General features: G+C 43.8%; 2 protein-coding genes across 2 annotated transcripts in view; both read right to left on the minus strand.

Annotated features, from left to right (window-relative positions):
- Positions 1-6,117, minus strand: part of LOC136420987 (titin-like) — an 85,031-nt gene extending 78,914 nt beyond the window's left edge. Inside the window, exons 1-11 of the mRNA XM_066408129.1 lie at positions 5,906-6,117; positions 5,437-5,563; positions 4,945-5,096; positions 4,091-4,390; positions 3,641-3,810; positions 3,121-3,256; positions 2,544-2,716; positions 1,938-2,045; positions 1,391-1,585; positions 749-1,020; positions 24-186 (exon numbers count right to left, since the gene is read on the minus strand). Of these exons, the coding sequence (XP_066264226.1) occupies positions 24-186; positions 749-1,020; positions 1,391-1,585; positions 1,938-2,045; positions 2,544-2,716; positions 3,121-3,256; positions 3,641-3,810; positions 4,091-4,390; positions 4,945-5,038 (1,611 nt within the window). The 5' untranslated portion in view covers positions 5,039-5,096; positions 5,437-5,563; positions 5,906-6,117. The remainder of the gene's footprint in view (positions 1-23; positions 187-748; positions 1,021-1,390; positions 1,586-1,937; positions 2,046-2,543; positions 2,717-3,120; positions 3,257-3,640; positions 3,811-4,090; positions 4,391-4,944; positions 5,097-5,436; positions 5,564-5,905) is intronic.
- Positions 6,118-6,442: 325 nt separating this feature from the next.
- The window catches only part of LOC136420988 (titin-like), a 71,233-nt gene continuing 58,012 nt past the window's right edge, over positions 6,443-19,663 (minus strand). The window contains exons 91-110 of the mRNA XM_066408130.1: positions 19,250-19,414; positions 18,704-18,848; positions 17,945-18,105; positions 17,011-17,152; positions 16,335-16,640; positions 15,601-15,716; positions 14,893-15,058; positions 14,392-14,519; positions 13,784-13,955; positions 13,192-13,319; positions 12,496-12,676; positions 11,778-12,052; positions 11,003-11,315; positions 10,317-10,528; positions 9,741-9,965; positions 9,056-9,348; positions 8,540-8,684; positions 7,870-8,040; positions 7,339-7,483; positions 6,443-6,873 (exon numbers count right to left, since the gene is read on the minus strand). Coding sequence (XP_066264227.1) covers positions 6,443-6,873; positions 7,339-7,483; positions 7,870-8,040; positions 8,540-8,684; positions 9,056-9,348; positions 9,741-9,965; positions 10,317-10,528; positions 11,003-11,315; positions 11,778-12,052; positions 12,496-12,676; positions 13,192-13,319; positions 13,784-13,955; positions 14,392-14,519; positions 14,893-15,058; positions 15,601-15,716; positions 16,335-16,640; positions 17,011-17,152; positions 17,945-18,105; positions 18,704-18,848; positions 19,250-19,414 — 4,020 coding nt within the window. The remainder of the gene's footprint in view (positions 6,874-7,338; positions 7,484-7,869; positions 8,041-8,539; positions 8,685-9,055; positions 9,349-9,740; positions 9,966-10,316; positions 10,529-11,002; positions 11,316-11,777; positions 12,053-12,495; positions 12,677-13,191; positions 13,320-13,783; positions 13,956-14,391; positions 14,520-14,892; positions 15,059-15,600; positions 15,717-16,334; positions 16,641-17,010; positions 17,153-17,944; positions 18,106-18,703; positions 18,849-19,249; positions 19,415-19,663) is intronic.

A 19,663-nucleotide genomic window follows, 5' to 3' on the forward strand; every position in this document is an offset into this window, starting at 1 on the left:
TCTACATCTACTTGTGTGCTTACCTGTACGTTCTGCGGTGGTCCCACAGGGTCCACGGTCTTGGCGTAGGGGGACTCTTCGGAGAACGGTCCGGGTCCGGCGGCGTTCATTGCGCAGACGCGGAACTCGTACTCGTGGTCCGCCATCAGGTGGGAGGAGCGGAAAGCCGGGTTGCGCACGGGAGCTCTGCGGGGTGGACATGTGGAAATACTCATTAGTTACTGTAGCTTTCTACATGTACAGGTTGCTCACTACTCTTGCCAGTGGTATGCTTACGCTTAAACCAACAGCAGGAATAGTCCTCCTAATAGTATGGCTGAAGCAAACACAGCAACTTGATACTAGAGGCTGTAGTTTTGTCTTTTACTTCATCCATGCTAACCTATGATAATAATCGCAATGTAATGTAATGACCATCATCCCCTGAGTAGAAGGAGCAACTTCTTGGCCTTGGCGTATCATGCCATAATTCAAAGCAACAAGTGCTTCCATGATGTACTGTGAATAGTCTGGTACTGCTTTGCTAGCATTACTTTTGTCATGCTAATTTATGACAATAATTACAATAGTGTAGAACATTGTTACTCATCTTAAGTTTGAGTGTGTTATACCATCATACTGAGAAACAAGTACTGTGCTTACAATAGCCTACTCTGTATGAGGTAGTCTTACTACAGTAACAATACATATCTAATATCAAATTCCAATAAATCAATAAATATTGATAACAATAGAAATCGGTGCCCACCTGTTGAGCTTGGTCCAGCGCTGACTTCCCCTCTCGGACCGCTCCACCAGGTAGCCCAGGATCATGGAGCCGCCGTCGTTAGCTGGGGCCTGCCAGCGCAGGCAGATCTGCTCCTTGGTGACGTCGAATGCCTCCAGTGCTGTGGGCGCATCTGGCGGGTCGTAAGGCTCCTTGGCCACCACAGATGTGGAGTAGATGGGTGGTCCAACTCCGAACCGGTTCTCAGCAGAGATGCGGAAGCTGTACTCCTTACCACGGATAAGCTTTCCAACCTAGAGAAATATGGGATGCATTATATACATGTTCCAAATGTAATGTGACTCATTAATTCCATCGTCCATATTCTTTCATTGCCATATAGGACTCTTAAGCCATAGCCAAAACTGTAGGGATGATATAAAATGGGATTTTACCATGGTCAATATTCACTAAAAGTCAGGCCATATACCTTTCAACATCTTTGGAAAGTATCATCATACTGATTCATGTTTTCATTTTGTGAAAAGGCTAACCAATTATGATTTTGTTACCAAACAATGATTAGTTTTTTTTTTTCTCCTTATCACCAACACATTGGCAAGATACAAAGGTTTGTATGAAGTCTTTAAGCAGGAGCAAAGTTAAATTGTAAAGAGCTCTCACCTTGCAGGTAGTTCTCTTGACGCCCGAGCTGACGTACACCCAGGTGGCGCCGCGGTTGTCGGACTTCTCGATGATGTAGTTGGTGACCTCACTTCCGCCGTCGCTGTCCGGCTGCTTCCAGCTCAGCGTGACGCTGTCGGGCTGGACGTCGTCGAACTCGATCGGCATCTGCGGCGAGGTGGGCTTGCCGACAACCTTGGATTGAATTCATTTGCATATGTTAGATTCTTCCAATGATTGTAAAAGCTCAAGATCCCATTCTATACACAGTTGTACTAGATAGTTTAGCCTTCAATATAGAACTGTAGTTATGTAACAGTAGATGCCATAATTTGTACTTGTTGTGCAATAAAGTTATATTTTAGATTCAATTTACAGAACATTGATAGAGCTATGATGGCTTGTTCAAGGTCTTCTTCCATCTAAGTTAACAAATGATAACACAAATCTAACAAGTCATGAAATAATGACATGGTAGTAAATGATAACAAATGATAAAAAATCAGACAATAATAACAACAGGTTAGAAATGGTAAGAAATAGTAACCTTCATCTGGAACTCTGCGCTCTGGCTGCCCGCCAGGTTCTGCAGGTTCAGTGTGAAGGTGCCGGTGTCGGCCTTGGTCACACGCTTGATGAACAGGGTAGTGTTGTCCTGGGGGATAGAAATAAATACAATAGCAGATGTATCAGACAAGTTGAGACTGTATCAAATATATTCCATCGTATACATAGATTCAATTGTAGATGAAGACATTCCTTACAGTGCACAAATAGGAAAATACATCAGACCTTAGAAAAAGTAGTGTAAACGATACGTTAAACTCAACATGTTGAATTATCCTTAAATTGCTGCAGGAACATTTACATCATGTAGCAAGCTTATAAAACCTTGTCTGACAGTACCCTTAACAGAACAGTGGCGTGATAACATTCACAGACACTTTTGTAAAAGGGAAGATACATTTTAAGATCTTATCAAGATGGTTACCTGTAGTGTCTTTGTGAAGATGTAAAATCTTAGTGAAGATTTTAAGATGGTTACATGTAGTATCTTAGTGAAGATCTAAGATCTTAGTGAAGATTCTAAGATGGTTACATGTAGTGTCTTTGTGAAGATCTAAGATCTTAGTGAAGATTCTAAAATGGTTACCTGTAGTGTCTTGGTGAAGATCCTGCCGCTGTCCTTGAGCGGTCCGAGCCCCCTGAGCCAGGTGACCTTGGGCTTGGGCAGGCCGGCGTACGGGATCTTCAGCGCGAAGTCTGCGCTCTCCTTCAGAACAAAGTCCTGAGACTGGAGGGCGGTCAGGTCCATGGATGGAGGAACTGGGGGAAAAACAGTGCCATATTAGTCAATCTTTCCCATGATCATCATCATATGTCTTACTATGAAGAGTTAAAGCACACATAAAGTTCAGGTTCCAGTATTTCCGGTCATACATCTTATTAGTCTTTTATACCTTTAAGCAAGTTTTAGACATGATCATCCCTCCTGTAATTGAATGATACATTATAAAATTTTCTAGTATGTCATGCAATTTAATGGCAATAAGTTCTGTAGAATATTGAGAAAAGAAAATTCCAGGTGAGAGTTGGAAGGAGAAAACTCCATCACAAAAGAACGACTTTTTTCTGGAGAGATTGTATCAACATTCATATCCATGCATGATATGAGTTTCCTTAGCCATAGATTCATACAATGTACTTGGAATCTAAAAACAGCCACTTACTCTCTGGTTCTTTGCAGATGACTGGGTCGGGCAGCTCTCTGGGCTCGCTCACGGCACCGGCGTTCTGGGCAGACACCCTGAAGCGGTACACGGCGCTCCTCTCAAGCTCCGTCACAGTGTAGCGCAGTGTGTTCAACTGGAGATGGAAAAAAGGTATAAATATGTTTAAATCATGCAAAAAGTTGTAATCATGGAATCATGAATACATAGTTTTATTCTTATTCCCCATAGAAGTGTGCTGTTCCTGAATCTTGAACAGTGTCAAACTTTTAGCACTAACAAACGGTAAAAGCACAAGGCAGAGAGTTTTGTTAGAAAACCCCAAAAGGGCAAATGTGGAGGTTGATTTTTCGCGATTGATCTACTCTTTTGGTGATGTTAAAAGAGTATCGGCTCTAGCATCCACCCTGGTCCACTTCCACTACTGGTGATCATGTCCATTTTCATTTTGGTTCATTTGCTTCAGTCTCCATGCAGTAATCTTTTCTAAATTTCATTGATAGATTTTTGATTTGTTCACCTGGCTGCACTTGATCCATCCCTCCTCCTCCGTCCTGTCGGCGGGAAGCATCTCCACGATGTAGCTGGTGACGCGACTTCCGCCGTCGTAGTCGGGCTTCTCCCAGGTCAGTGACACGCTGTGTGACGTCACTTCCGTCAGGGTCACCTTCTTCGGTGGGTCAGGTTGATCTGCAAAATTACCAGGGTAACAGAGTTAAGAAGCTTTCAAGGAAACTCTTTAATAAAGCTACAGACTTTTCCTCCTTATCTTAAAAGCTTAAAGGTCTAAAGAATGGTGTGCAAGAAAGCACCTTATTCTTGATTTCATATCGAGGCAGTAAAGTCGACCACATAGTACACTGTGTCAAGTATTTTGTATTTCAAGTTATTTTTTCTCCAATTTAAGAAGATCAGAAGATGCTAGCAGCTTATTCATAACTTCTATGATTTTATTCCTGACTCCACTCACCAATGGGGTCCATGGCAGTCATGGGGACATTGGTCTCTCCGGGTTCACCGATTCCGAAGTCGTTCTCGGCGAACACGCGGAAGAAGTACTGGTTGCCCTCCACCAGGTTCAGAGCCGTGTAGCACGTCTTGACGATGCTGGCGTCGACGACGCTCCACGTCTTGCGGCTGATCTCCTTCTTCTCTAGGATGTAGTTGGTGACGGGCTTGCCGCCGTCCTTGCTGGGCGGGTCCCAGTCGATCACGGCGCTCTCCCGGCTGAAGCTCTTGATCTCTACAGCCTCGGGTGGCCCGGGTTGTGCTGGGGAGAAGAAACATTACAGTCAGGGTAAACTTCATACAACGTAGTTAGATGAGTGTGAAAAATGGGATATAGGCATTCTTTATCTTTATCTTTATTAGAAATTGCAACAATACAATACACAGTGGAACGCTAGGCAGACAAGCTGATGTTGCGGACCACTCAACATTACAATTACACTGAATACAACAATAAGACACTTTGGCAATTCATAGCATAATACAATATATTTTTATTTTATTTTAATAATACAATATAAAACAATGTATGCAAGGGAAATCTATGTTAAAGCGATTGCTCGTTTAATTGAATCGCTTTTAATTGTCATTCAAACTTTATTATTTGCTCAACCGCACGAGTCTTTCAGATTTTGAAACTTAAATTCGTATAGGACTCATCTGGTACATAGTAGTCTACAGTCTTCTTGTAAACATGCTGCATAATAATCTTTATGGAAGAAAACTCAAATTGCTGATTCATTCTGGTCTAGGAAAAGTAAGGCAAAAATCAGTTGCATCTTTCTTAAGCAAGGAAGTATAAAGAGGTTCGCTTACAGAGCACTCTGACGTTGATGTCTGCCTCCGCCTTTCCGCTGGAGTTCTCCACGGTCAGGTGGAACAGGCCGGCGTCGCGCAGGTCAGCGGGCATGATCAGCAGCTGGGTCGCGACCTCGCTCGTCTCGATCTGGGCACGGTTCTCCAGGTCACTGGAAGGAGGGGAAAGGTCAGGGGTTAGAATCTAGTCATTATGAGACTGCGAAAATGAAATTCTAACTTATTCAAGTTCCCAATGATTCGTGGACTCATGTCAGCATTGTTATGATGTAGAGGCAAACATTCTATGTGTCATACATCATGTCGGCAGACTATCATTTTTCCTTTTATTTCAAATTTCAGCACTTTAAAATCATCTTTAGCTTGACTTAAGAGACCAGTCCAAAAGCTGTCGTTCAAGTTGTTCATGATCATTACTGTGATCATTTCTAAAGCATCATAAGATCACCAGTTGCACATTTATTTCTATCTGTAAGGTGAAAGTTGACGTACCTTTCCTCATGCACCCATGTGCACGAAGGCGTGGGTTTGCCCTTGATGGGCACGTAGATGCGGAGGGGAGTACCGGCGCGAACCGTCACGCGGTGCTTTCCCACGGACGGGTCCAGCTCAGCGGTTTCTGCAGAAATGAAAATAAACCATCAATAAATCATCTGAACATGAAGCTGGTATTATCTGTTAGAATTTGGTTGGGCCAAGGATATCAAATTTCATGCACATGTGGTTTTTTCCCCATTCTAGAATAGCTGTTAATAGAAGCATGCAAAATATTCACATTGTAATTCCAACAAAGGTACTGCTGACTGATGTTTGTTACATTTTACATAAAAGATTGAAATGCATATACAGCTGAGAATTCCTTGCAATGTTAGGTCTACAACAGATTTCTTCATGACTTAGCAAGCTGAAAACAGAACAAATCTAATGTAGATTATTTTCTTGTACTAAGACCAAGTCTTACCCAGAATGTCCTTTGCCTCCGTCACTCCCGGGATTTCCGCGGGCTCGCCGACTCCCACCTGGTTCACGGCGCTGATGCGGAACTTGTAGAAGCCGCCAGGGGTCAGGTCAGGCACGACGAACTCCGTGGTGCGGTGCAGGGAGGTAGCGTGGGCCTTCAGCCACTCCTCCGTTCCTTCCTTGCGCGCCTCCACGATGTAGCCGAGAATCTTGCTGCCTGTTGGACACAAGAGACACAAAACTGCGTGAGACATACGTCATATAATCATGCAGAATAGAAAGTAGGCAATGTCAAATAGGAGAACGAGACTTAAAGTCTTATCCTGTCTAGTTATAGTGTAGCAAGCACTTTTTACTTCCTTTCGCTCGACATAGATCAATGATATAATACACAAAACTTTTTTTCACTTTCAACAGCCAACCTATCTGCATGTAATTGAAGTTTAAAGAAATCGTTAGACAGTGACCAAAGTCCTGTTTGAATTATCACACTTTTACAAAACAGTCATAGTACTAACAGTTAGTTCTACTAGCGTTTTCAACACACTAAGACAAGTTTTTGCCTCTTCTTCTCACCTCCATCCTTGATGGGGGGTTCCCACTTCAGGTCGGCAGAAGTCCTCGTGGTGTCGACCACCTCGGCGTTAACCGGGCTTCCCGGCTTGCCGAGTGGGTCCTGAGCGACAGTCGGCTTGGTCTGTGGGCTGGCCTTGCCGCGTCCCGCCTTGTTAAGGGCACAGACGCGGAAGGAGTACTCCAGCCCCTCCTCCAGGTCCAGCACCATGTACTCCATCTCCTGGACCAGGTCGCGGTTGATGCGCTCCCAGCGGATGCTGTTCTTCTCCTTCTTCTCCACGATGTAGCCGGTGATCTCGGAGCCGCCGTCGGTCTCGGGCTGCGTCCAGGTGATGCGACAGTTCTCGGCTGTCAGGTCTTTCACCTGAGGCTGGCCAGGGGCGCTAGGTGTGTCTGGGGAGGACAGGGTGGAAAGTTATTGTCATATGCTACAAAAACGTACATAATTTATTCCACTATTAGTTACATATTGCACTATTTGATAACTATGGCAAGGGATTTCAAACATGCATAGAAATATTACACACAAAACAAAGGTTCTTTTTCTGGAAAATGTTCCTTGTGCGTCTATACAAGGCACATCGATGAAGATTAGCTGTTCAACTGATCTTGCTCACAGTCACTGACGAAAAGTAGTGGATGCTACTTGAAACGTCTGACCGTTTCCAAAATCATATCCAGTTGTTTGAGTAATTGCTTTTTTGGCGTATACAAGGCACAATAAATCACAATAAGTCAGATCTCCAACATAAGTCAGAGAAATCTTCAGGAAATTACTATTAGTACTGTGCAAGAGGCATTTTGAGTAATGTAACTGTAAAATATCAGTAACTTAATGGGGAAAAGATAGGAACGTACCGAACGGATATCTGGCCTCGACGTGCTCCGAAGCGAGCGCGTCTCCGATGCCGTTCATGTTCTGTGCGCGGACCCGGAAACAGTAGGTGGTGCCCAGGTTCAGCTTGGTGATCTTGTGAGTCGTCTTACGCACAGCCGCGCTCACCTGAAATGGGGAGAACAATGATTAAGTACGATGCTGATATAGCTGCTGACGATCTATCAAGGCTTTACGTTTCCTGTAATATGTCAGTTATTCTGAGTCATTATTACTGTCAACGTAGGATCGGTGTATTTCTTTGAATACATTTGTTACTATCTGATTCACTTATACATGATCAAGACTTGAATGATTAGAAAACACTTGATAGGTATGTTCTTATATAAGATCATTTCATGTATGAGTTGCTGGCAGACACAATTGAAAGAGATCTCCAAGTAGTCAACATGAGATGGAGGATGTAACGAAAATGGTTGCTGGCCGAGTCTGTTGAGCCTATATGCTGTCGGACGAAGCCCCTAATTCTTAAAGTAATTTCAACTTCAACTCACCTTGATCCAAACGTCAGGCTGTTTCACGTCGCTACGTTGCACGACGTAGTTGGTGATCTCGGCGCCGCCGTCGTCAGAGGGCGGGGCCCAGGAGATGACGGCAGTCTCCGGCGTCACCTCGCCGACCTGGATAGGTCCGGAGGGCGGGCCGGGGCGGTCCAAAACTGTCACCTAGAAGGAGGGAAGATAAAACACCCGTCAGAGAAGGTCTAAGAAGCCAGCCTTAGCCAAAAAAAGCCAGCGAAAATGGCCCCTGTAGCAATATGCAAGAGTGTTGTAATGTTATGTTATGTACTAATACAAGTCTGAAAGTGAATAGATGAGTAGGTTTAATGTTGTCTTGACAATGTCTTGCATCGCTAATGTTTTCTGAATCGTAGATCAGTACAACTATACTTTAAATTTAGTCCTTGATAATAGCTACCCGCTAGTTGAGTAACCCTAGCTTGTTTGTTAATGTAAGACAATTCAATACATGCATAAATAAAGTGCAACTTCTAGGTTATAATGTTCGTATTTCATTATACATTTACAAGTCACAATGTGCAATAAAAAATATATCAACATGATTTTAAAAGTGAAAAAGACCCCTCATCTATATGCTGATGTTCAAGTTACAAGTGTACAATAAACATATTAAAATGAGTTTTGAAGATTTAAGACCCCTCACCTGTATGCTGATGACGGCACTGCCGCTGCCGTTGATGGCGGTAAGCGTGTACTTCCCGCTGTCGGAGCGGCAGCAGTCCTTGATGGCGAGCTGCGTGGAGCGCGCCGTGGAGTCTATCTTCATCCGGTTGGTTCCAACAAGGGTCCTGGGAAAACGAGATCAAGACCAAATTGAGTTACTTTTTGCATCACAACGTGTTTGACCACAGTGGAGATAAAGCTACATCACGGAAAGCTACGTAGTTAGTTTACATTTTCATCCCAGTTAATTTGGAAGTACATATAGAGTTACTTAGGACAATAATCTAAGAAGGTCCCTTGTACAGAGCCAAAGAGTTAATGCCTAGCCAAAGATTTGGTGACTGTCACCTAGCCCAGGGCAGTGCTTTCTTAACCATTGATTTACCAGCCTGATTAAACTACAGATCTACAATGATTTGGTATGATATTTTGAGTCACTCAAAGTCTCGATATACTAGCCAACTAACCAAGCTGTACAGAGTGTATGGGTTCAAACCTTGTTCCCTTGGACCATGAGATCTCCGGCTGGGGCTTGCCGCTGACCATGGCGGCCAGAGTGATGGCGCTGCCGGCAGCCACGGTCACCTTCTCCTTCAGACGGGTGTCCAGAAGGATCTTAGGCGGGGCCAGGTCGTCCTTGCAGATGATCGGCCCGACGGCGTGGCTGGGGTCGCTCACGGTGCCGGCGGCGTTCTTGGCCTTGACGCGGAAGACGTACTTCTCTCCCTGCTTCAGACCCTTCACGGCGTAGGTCAGGTTACCAAGGTCAGAAGTGATGTGTTGCGTCCACTGTAAACACATGGTGTAAACTTAGTATGCAGTACTATTACTTGAAATTGTATGAAAGCATATCATATCGAAGGGATCTATCGGAGGGGCAGGCTCCTGGCCTAGACACTAGCGTAGGTAATAGGTAGGCAGGCAGGCATACTATGTTGTTTATATCACATTTCTTATTACTGTCTTCTACAAGTACAAATCTATTCAAAGGTAATTTCTAAGACATTAGGAACACTTCTTTTTCGTCCTTGGTCTGACTTAATGGACTTATGTTAAAACATTTCTTGGTGCTTAATTTTCCTATCCAAAATTCTTATGTCAAGTTCACATTTCCAATTTTTTACAGAAGATGATATGATTCATATATGAAAAGGGGAAAGGGTGTTATCATATCACTATACCTTTTCCTCCTTGGCCAGTCTGCGTTCAATGATGTACGACGTCAGCTTGCTGCCGCCGTCGTGCGTCGGACGCGCCCATGACAGCGTGACGGACGAGCGCGTGATCTCCAGGATCTCCACGTTGCGCGGGATCCCGACGGGGTCCACCGCCTTCCTCGGACGGGACGGTTCGCTGGGCGGCCCGACGCCGGCGGCGTTCACGGCACAGACGCGGAACTCGTATTCCTGATAAAAAAAATAATGGTTTATTCTCCATACAACTCTCAGCCGGAGACTGAATTGCGTGTCCAACATAAAGTTGATAACGAGACTATATCGCAAACCTGTGAAGATGGCGACACCCGTTTCAATCATACACCTCTTCCTTAGCATATATGACGGGATACAAAATGGCGGCGCCCATGAGACGAGAGCAAATTCAATACTGGTTTTGCTATCGCAAACTTGTCAAAACCTTAATACATATTTAAATCTAGAACGTTTGATAGATAAACTGTTAATATTAATACATATCGTGATCATGGGCATATGATGGGCTATATCATGAGCTATGAGATGTAGATGTGGATCAAATACCTTGCCCTCGGTGAGCTGAGTCGACGTGAACTCGTTCTTGCGCACGGGCGCGCGGTTCAGCTTCACCCAGCGGTTGGAGAACATCTCCTTGCGCTCGATGACGTAGCCAGTGACGGGGCTGCCGCCATTGTCGGCGGGCTCCGGCCACGTGAGGCACATCTGCTCCCTGGTGACGTCATGCGTCTCTGGGATACCGGGCGGTCCGGGGATGTCTGGGGGAGAAGAAGACATAATCATTAACATATGCATTTCAGATCAGTACAATTTGATAAACAGGTTTATTACAAAGTGCATATCAAAACATACATATAGTTCAGTCCAAATAGGATCATTTATTTCACAATGTCAACCATTTCTGGGGCGTATACTTGTTTGCGTTGCATGTACTCTGAATGAAGGAGATTAAAGTTGATATCGATAATTTGCCAAACCAGAACATCTTAAAACATAAGACGTTTTCTATGACAATTGAGTGCCTACTTCAGCACTAGGCTTTGAAATGTTCAGCAGATTTCCAACTGCAGCACATTTTTTGTCTGTTGCTTTTTCAAATGAACAGAGCTTTTGCGGCATCTTTAATCTTTTCTTATAAATCTTTTATTATTGACTCAACAATGACTTGAACCATCCACTATAACACAACAGAACGTAACATAACTATATAAGACATTGTTAACAACACTCACCGTATGGATCCTTTGCTGTGATGTAGGGAGACTCGATCGGCCTGCCGACACCAAAGCGGTTCTCAGCGCTGATGCGGAAGGCGTACACCTTCCCCTTGGTCAGCTTCGTCACTCTCATGGTAGTCCTCTTCACACCGGAACTGACGTAAACCCACGCCACTCCGCGGTTGTCGGACTTCTCGATGACGTAGTTGGTGACCTCACTTCCGCCGTCGTCGTTGGGAGCCTTCCAGTTCATGGTGACGCTCTCGGCGCTCACGTCCTCGAAGTCAACCGGTCCTTCAGGTGGTCCGGGTTTGCCCAGGACGTTAATCTGTTGAGATGGATGCAAATGTTAGATTTTCACTTGTACAAGAGCTGGCTAGCTGTTACTGTTTTTCTATCATGACAGCTAGATGTGGAATATCATTTTCATAGATATCAAGTGTGGAAGGGAGGATCCATTTCCTTATGAACCTACTACCAACACATTCTTTAGCTTCGTTACATTGGTGCCTTCCTGCCTTTGTATGGTGTGTTTTTCAAAATCAATCATTACCAACAATTGCATATTCATGGAACACTTAGTCTAACAATCACTATTGTAACACTATCTTCTTTTCGTCACATGAATTATTAGGAAGACTGTAGTAGGAGAGTCGAAATTTCGATTTGTTTGTGTTGGAACAAACTTAAACTCTGTACTGTTGACTACCAGCCTTAAGTTAACTACCAAGACAGATAAATTTTCATGCTAATAGAAATAAGTTTTCTTCTTATTTTTCTTCAGACGTACCTGGAAGTCTGCTTGCTGGCTGCCGGCGGCGTTGGACAGACTGACAGAGAACTGTCCGCTGTCTGCCTTCATGGCGCGCTTGATGAAGAGCTGAGTCAGCTCGCGGGTGGTCTTGGTGAAGATGCGGGCGGTCTGCTGCATGACGCCGAGGCCGCGCTTCCAGGTGACGGTGGGCACGGGCTGGCCGGAGTACGGGATCTTCAGCACGAAGTCTGTTCCCTCCTTTACCATGATGGTGTCGGAGGTGATGCCCTGCAGGTCCATGGCTGGTGGGACTGTAGAAAAATTTAGCAATTGGTTAGAATAACGTGATTCTTCTCCGACAGATTTACTGTATGATACTGAATGATACTGATGATATGTATAGTACATTAAATATCTAATATAGTATCAAATCCAAAGGACTTAAAAAGGGTATCATTTTTAAGCCTGAGAGCTCAAATGGTTTTAAGATTGCATTAGATCTATATCATTTTCATAAATATACATGTATATACCAATCTTTTGCAGCAACCACAGTATAGGATAGATAGTGCAAAATTTATGTATGATATACAAAATGTATACTTTGGCCTTAAGTTGTACATGTCTCTCTAAACATATAATTCCCTAGTATAGTTATAGAATTTTTCACCTAAAATGAGCCAAATGCAAAGAACAAAAGCAATGCAGGCAAGTTTGTAATCAGTAAGACACATATATCTCCATGGTAACGTACATATCTGTTCCTTAGCGACCACAGGCTGCAGCAGCTCTGCGGGCTTGCTGACGGCGCCGTAGTTCTGCGCGGAGACGCGGAAGCGGTACTTCTCGCCCTTCAGGAGGTCGGCGACGGTGTAGCGCAGCGCGTTGATCTGCGTGCACTTCCTCCACTCACCCTCCTCCTCATCGTCAACGACCTGAACGACGGGGGAAAACACAAGCAGTCAGTTGATTGTCCAGAATCCTCTACGAGAGGCCTTAAGAAGATCCATAGGCTGCTGTGGCCCTATTGTTTACAGTTTACCACCAGGCACGCGTATATATGGCTACGTTACAAGCAATGAGCTGGTTGTCCAGAGACCTCAGCGAGAGACCGTTAGAAGACTCATAAATAAAGCGTGGACCCAATCCCTGGAATAGTTCACCACCAGACACACTTACATCCCCAACTCCTAAAAGAGATCGTTGCAATACCTGAAACAACCCGTACGAATGAACAAGGACTTAACCCCAAATCCATTGTTATGTGTTTCTTCTTGTATGTACAAAGATTCATGTTAATGGGGACATTAGAACTATATGTTTATACATTTATTAGGACTTCAATCATGTAATCTTTATCTTTTCTATATTTTGTCTTACTCATGATTTGAGGTTTCATGCATGAATAAAGCTCAAACAAACAAAGAAACAAAGAAACACATAAACGCACCGGCAGCATCTCCACCACGTAGCTGGTGATGGGCGCGCCGCCGTCGTAGTCCGGCTTCTTCCAGGCCAGCGACACGCTGTTGGGCGTGATCTCCGTCACGTGGAAGTTCCGGGGTGGTTCAGGTTGGTCTGGGAGGGAGAAAGGAAACAAACTTAGTAAACAGTCCTATTTGTGTTATATATTCTTACAACAGTTTAGCAAAAACCTGCCGATTTCCAAGGCTTTACACTTAGAACAAGATCATTTTCACTATCTATTGTAATTTGATACAAAATGCTATTTGTGCTATTCTTTTCTTTCGGCAGCAGCCTATCAAAATCCCCATTTTCATGGATTTTACACCTAGTATAGGATATTTTTCACTCTTTTTCATTATCATAAGTGTGTATTAAGAACTAAAATGAAACTAAACAGTCACACAAACCCACGATCATAACCAAAGCAATTGATTCTGAATCAATGACTTAAGTCACAGAAGCAAAATTGAGCAGCATTTGAGACACAGTGTGGGTTGAAAAACATGGCAAAAAAATCTCCACAAACCCATAATAGATACCAAGTATATAATGAAAAAGTCATATTTTTCTCTCACCAGCTGGGTCGATAGCCAGAGTGGGTGCCTCCGTCTCTCCCGGGTCGCCGATTCCGAAGTCGTTCACGGCGAGCACGCGGAAGAAGTACTGGTTACCCTCCACTAGGTCTGTCACCCTGTAGCAGGTCTTGACGATGTCGGAGTCGATTGTGTCCCAGGTACGACGGCTCACCTGTGGGAAAGGTCAAGATAGGTGAGTCTGGATCCTACAACAGGTGAGCTGAGACATACATTGTACATACACTTCTCAAGTTTTGAATGGAATTGGTAAGTACAAGAAGCACTGAGATCTCAAAGGTTTTGTTACCTCACCTCAGATTGTACCTTTACACTTCTGTAGTATGGTAGGTACTTAAGTATGTGGAAGGTGTGTGTCTTTCTTCTTAATTTTTTCATTAAGTATGAGAGGCAAATGAGAGGCACTGGAATGAACTTAAGATTTCAACACACTTTCACTTCAGATTTCAGATTTACCTTTTTATTACTTCTGGAGTAGAGTGTGGAGTAGGTATAATTAGTATGTTCAATGCATTTCTCTTCTACCTTATTTTCTAATCCCTGGCTGAAGTTCTTATTGTTTGTTTGTTTTGGTTTCCATGACAACTTACCTCCTTCTTCTCCAGGATGTAGCCGACGACTGGTTTGCCCCCGTCCTTGCTGGGCGGGTCCCAGTCGATCACAGCCGTCTTGCTGGTCGCACCCTTCACTACCACCTCCTCAGGCGGGCCGGGGGTGTCTGAAGGAACCAAAAAAACGTCTTGTAAGATTCTGGAGAACCTTCTTTAACGTGGACATCCTAAGTCTCAGCATCCTAAGTTTCATTGTTTAATGTGGTTACTTTAAAACACAGTTCGATTTCGCTCATTTCCAGGGGAGCCCATAACAGGAAAACAGAAAACTTATTTAGGATGTTAAAAAAAGAACGTGTGAAAATTATTTTAAACTATGCTTTTTGTCTTCTATGTTTTTATTTGAATGATAACAACTTAAATGTGACTCAAGAAATTTGAATAATCAATGAAAAGTTCCAATGTCTTAATCTAAACAATCTACTAGTTCATTGATGGATTAATATCCTTACCAACTTTTGTACACATAATCGGACTCACCGTAAACCTTGACGTAGGTGCCGACAGTCTTCTTCCCGTGCGGGTTCTCGACCGTCAGCTCGTACTTCCCTGCGTCGTCCCTGTTGGCGGTGGCGATGGTCATGGTCGTGGAGTACTCAGTAGTCTCGATGTTAGCGCGCGTCTTCAGGTTCACGTCCTCCTTCACCTGATTGTATAGTGTTGTACCAGATATATGTTCAAACTCACATTTGATTGGTCAAGACAGATTAATATTTTTCTGACACTTGAATGTCAAGAACATGCCGCATACTTGTGTACAATGATACCTTTGCATACATAGATATCAAGGTATACCCGGGCACCCACAATCAAACTTTACTCTTGAAGTAACGGAAATGAACAAAACGAACGGACACTGACCATGAACCAGCTTTCGCCCTACTGCATGTTGTAGCAATTGTATATTGTTGTACCATAAATATGTAATGATATATGTTGATAGAGTTATTAGGACTCAAATGACTGTGTATCCCTGTTATATTGTATCTGACCCTTACCTCTTCTCTCATATGTTATGACATATGTTGATAGAGTTAATAGGACTCAAATGACTGTGTATCTCTGCGCTGCTATATTGTATCTGACCCTTACCTCTTCTATCATGACCTCAATGAAAAGCGATCTGCGTGCCGATTTGAGCTTATCATCATTAAACAAAGCAAGGTTCAAACAAACAAACGAACGAACCCAGGTGCAGGCAGGCGCGGGGCGGCCCTTGATGCCCACGTAGAAGCGGATCGGGTTACCGGCGCGCACCGTCAGACTGCGCTTCATACTGGCGTCTACCTCGACATCGGGGGGCTCTGTATGGGGGATGGTGCGGTATATTAGTTCAACAGTTTATCAACAATATCCTGAAGGTGAAATGTGTTGTTGTAGCTGTTTATGCTATTTAAAGTCTATTTTTGCACCGCTAGATGTTGTCTCAATGCAGGGTTTTTTCTAGAAAAATTGAATAAGAGGGAGCACACACAGGCGAGGGAGCGAATTCTATGTATTTATGGAAGAATCGACTGCTGAGTGAAGGCTGTATGATGGATATTAAGCTAAAATCTGAATTGGACAAGGGGGTGCTGGGCTGAAACAAGAGGGTGGAGCGCCCCTCTTTCCTGATATAGATGAACCCCTGCAATGTGCTTGTAGATGATGTTCTCATGGCGTCCATTTATTTTACAAAGCCATACATTTAAAACAAGTGGCTCACTTAAAAAAAGCTGCTACCTTAATTTATGCAGGTGAACAAGATGTGTTACAGCCACGAATCTCTCTCAATAAACACCAAAATCTTTAGGAAAATCAAGTTACATGTAGTTGTATACAGCAAAGAAGAGTTCCAATAGTCTCAAAAAGAATCTAAGGAAGAAATATATGCTGTTTCCACAGCTAGAAATGATAAGAAAACCATGACTACAGTTCCTTACCTTGCCTCTCCCGTGCAGCAGTAGGCGCTGTGGAAGCGGACGGTTCGCTGACGCCGACAGCGTTGACGGCGCTCACGCGGAACACGTACTCCTTATTCTCCGTCAGTTCGTCTACAACGTACGACAGCAACTTGATGGTGGAGGTGGTGTGCACCTTGGTCCACTCCTCCGTCCCGACAGGCTGCATCTCCAGCACGTAGCCGATGATCTTGCTCCTCCCATCGCTAGTGGGTTTGGTCCAGGTGAGAGAGATGGAGTGTCTGGTGGTGTCCTCCACCTCAGGTGGTCCAGGCGGGCCCGGCTTGTCTGGAAGGGTACATTGGACAAAGTTTGTTAAAGCCATGCCTAAATCTTATTTTAAATATGTGACTGTATATCATAGTTTGACTGTAATGATTTCAGTCAAACCGGTCTGTGAGTGACCAGTAAAGAGACTTGAAGAAAATGGTCATAGGTGGCCACTATACACTAGATTCTTAATCCTTGACCTTGACTAAAAAAAGATCTACGGTATCTTTATGCAAGGGTGGTCTGTAGTACAGGTTTTACTGTCGATGAGTAATAAGTATATTTGGTACGTATATGTGTACTATTCCCTCATGACGTCCATGAAAAGCACACAGTAGGACTAACTGAGTTGTATGAATTGATAAAAAAACAAGCAAGTTCTACATACCGACAGGGTCCTGTGCGGTGATGGGCAGGGTGGGCGCGCTCGGCTTCCCGACTCCGGCCGCGTTCACCGCGCTGATCCTGCACTCGTACTCCAGCCCCTCCTCCAGGTCCAACACGCGGAACCGCGTCTCGACCACAGGCTCCTGGGCAAGGCAAGGCAACGTTTAGTGCACAACCATTGTAACAGGTACAAGGCAAGGTAAAAGTTATTTGTAAGGCAAAATACTACTGGCTGATATATCAATCTATTACGAACTACAGGAAGGTTCTAGGCTATACAAAGTTGTTAATGGTAGTATCAACCGGCTACTTATATTAATCTAGTACATACAGACTACAGGACAAGTTCTAGGCTATACAATGTTGTTAATGGTAGTATCAACTGGCTACTTTTATTAATCTAGTACGAACTACAGGAATGTTCTAGGCTGTACAATGTTGCCAATGGTAGATAGTATCAGCTGGCTACTTATACTAATCTAGTACGAACTACAGGAAGGTTCTAGTCTCTACAATGTTGCCAATGGTAGATAGAATCAACTGGCTACTTTAACTTATCTAGTACAAACTACAGGAAAGTTCTAGGCTATATAAAGTTGTCAATGGTAGATAGTATCAACTGGCTACTTATATTATCTAGTACAAACTACAGGAAGGTTCTGACTGTAAAATGTTGCCAATGGTAGATAGTGTCAACTGGCTACTCATATTAATCTAGTACAAACTACAGGAAGGTTCTAGGCTATACAATGTTGCCAATGGTAGATAGTATCACTAGGAGGCACAATAGGGATTCGTATATGTCAATTGTACAGTTACATGACGATGAGTTGAACGTCTTATACAAATAAATCGCTATTTCACGGATTCTTTTTTTGCGTATAGATATATTGGCCTAGATGTAAAGATACTGTGTCGGGACATGACATAAGTACCTTGTTGAGCCGCTCCCAGCGCACGCTGGTCTTCTCCTTGCGCTCGATGAAGAAGCCGATGATCTCGGAGCCTCCGTCGTTCTCCGGCGGGGACCAGAGTAGCTTCAGACTCTCGCGGGTGATCTCGCGCACCTGCACGTGGGCAGGCGGTCCGGGGGTGTCTGTGGGAAAATAAAATCAAACAGTTTAGTATCACATCCTGTTGTAAGTGAACAATCTGCCATCTGTCCTCTCCTGCCTGAGCCTTGCACCAACGAAGATGTGCTGAGTATTGGAGCGTTTAAGTGTAGCAAGATTGAGGCGGTGATACAAGAAGAAGAGGTAAACAATCATCTCCTTTTACAGCGCTTCGACTATTCGCTGTAAGACTGTTGACTGTTGGTACATGTAGTTTGTTACATGTTTCGTTTTCATCCCAAGTCTACCAAATTATGTCTATTCGTGCATTCATCAAGTTGGGTTTTCTTTTACCGTGCAGTGATTGTTAAGCATGAGTGTCATCCTATTTAGTTCCAGTAACTAAACTAAACAGTGTGATACTCAGGCTAGTGATTGTCAGCCCCAAACACTGTTTAAAACAACTAGCTGATGCTCCAATTTCATCACAATTCTGGAAATACCTAAGTGTACATTTCATCAAAAAGTACTCTCCAAGTTCCATTCTCGCCCTTTTGACACCCACTTTCATTTCATTTCACTCTGGTTATGATACGATAAGCTCAGAAAGATAGTAAAAAGAACAATTTTTTCTGGACGCACCGAACGGATGTCGAGCGAGCACGTTCCCGGTTGTGGCGGGATCGCCCACTCCGAACATGTTCTGCGCGCTGACGCGGAACTGGTACTCGTTGAATGGAATCAGCTTCGGGATCTTGAAGGTAGTCTTCCTCACAGCGCCAGAAACCTTCGGGAAGAAACATAACAAGATCAAGATGAGAGAGATGTACAAGTACAAAGAAATAAGACTTGGTGTTATGAAAGGGGGAAGTACACTGTAACGGTTTCGACTCTGGTATAACTTTTCCCCTGCTAATGTAGCCTTTTGGAATCAAAATAAGTATTCTAAAGAGGCTAGACTGTTTTAGACAAAATCAACATACAAATGATGCATTTTGGTTATGCGATCAAAAACCTACAGTAGCTACAAAATGTAGTTGATATATATGCATGAAAGTTGGAAATGGAGGACTGTTCTTTGTACTCTACTGGAAATATATCTTTAAAAGTCCGATACATTAAAGATCAAGTCCCTTTTTTTTTAGTTACAAGAAACCATAATCGACCAGCAAAGAAACATATTTGTACCTTCTTCCAGTTCTTGGTCTTGAGGTCCATCTTCTCGATGACGTAGTTGGTGACGCCCGCTCCTCCGTCGTCCTCCGGCGGTTGCCAGGAGACGGTGCAGTTGTCGGGCGTGGTCTCCAGCACCTGCAGACCCATGGGGGGTCCGGGCTTGCCCATCACCAGCACCTGCACGGGGGAGGGGGGCAGGTGGGATGGTTAGGGATACTGCTCATCCACCTTTATTAAAACTTTGATTTTGGTTGTACACACCGAATTCTCAATAATGAAGTAAAGACTTGAAAGCTTACTGGAAAGTACCATTATTATCAATTTGGGATGTTTAGGTTTCTTTTTCATCAATCTTCTTTTCGTAAGGCCACACCGATTGTATGTGTTGATTCTTAGATTAAGAAAAAAAGTATGCTGGAATGAAAA

The sequence above is a fragment of the Branchiostoma lanceolatum genome, chromosome 15 (genome assembly GCF_035083965.1).
Source record: "Branchiostoma lanceolatum isolate klBraLanc5 chromosome 15, klBraLanc5.hap2, whole genome shotgun sequence".
Classification (NCBI taxonomy): domain Eukaryota; kingdom Metazoa; phylum Chordata; class Leptocardii; order Amphioxiformes; family Branchiostomatidae; genus Branchiostoma; species Branchiostoma lanceolatum.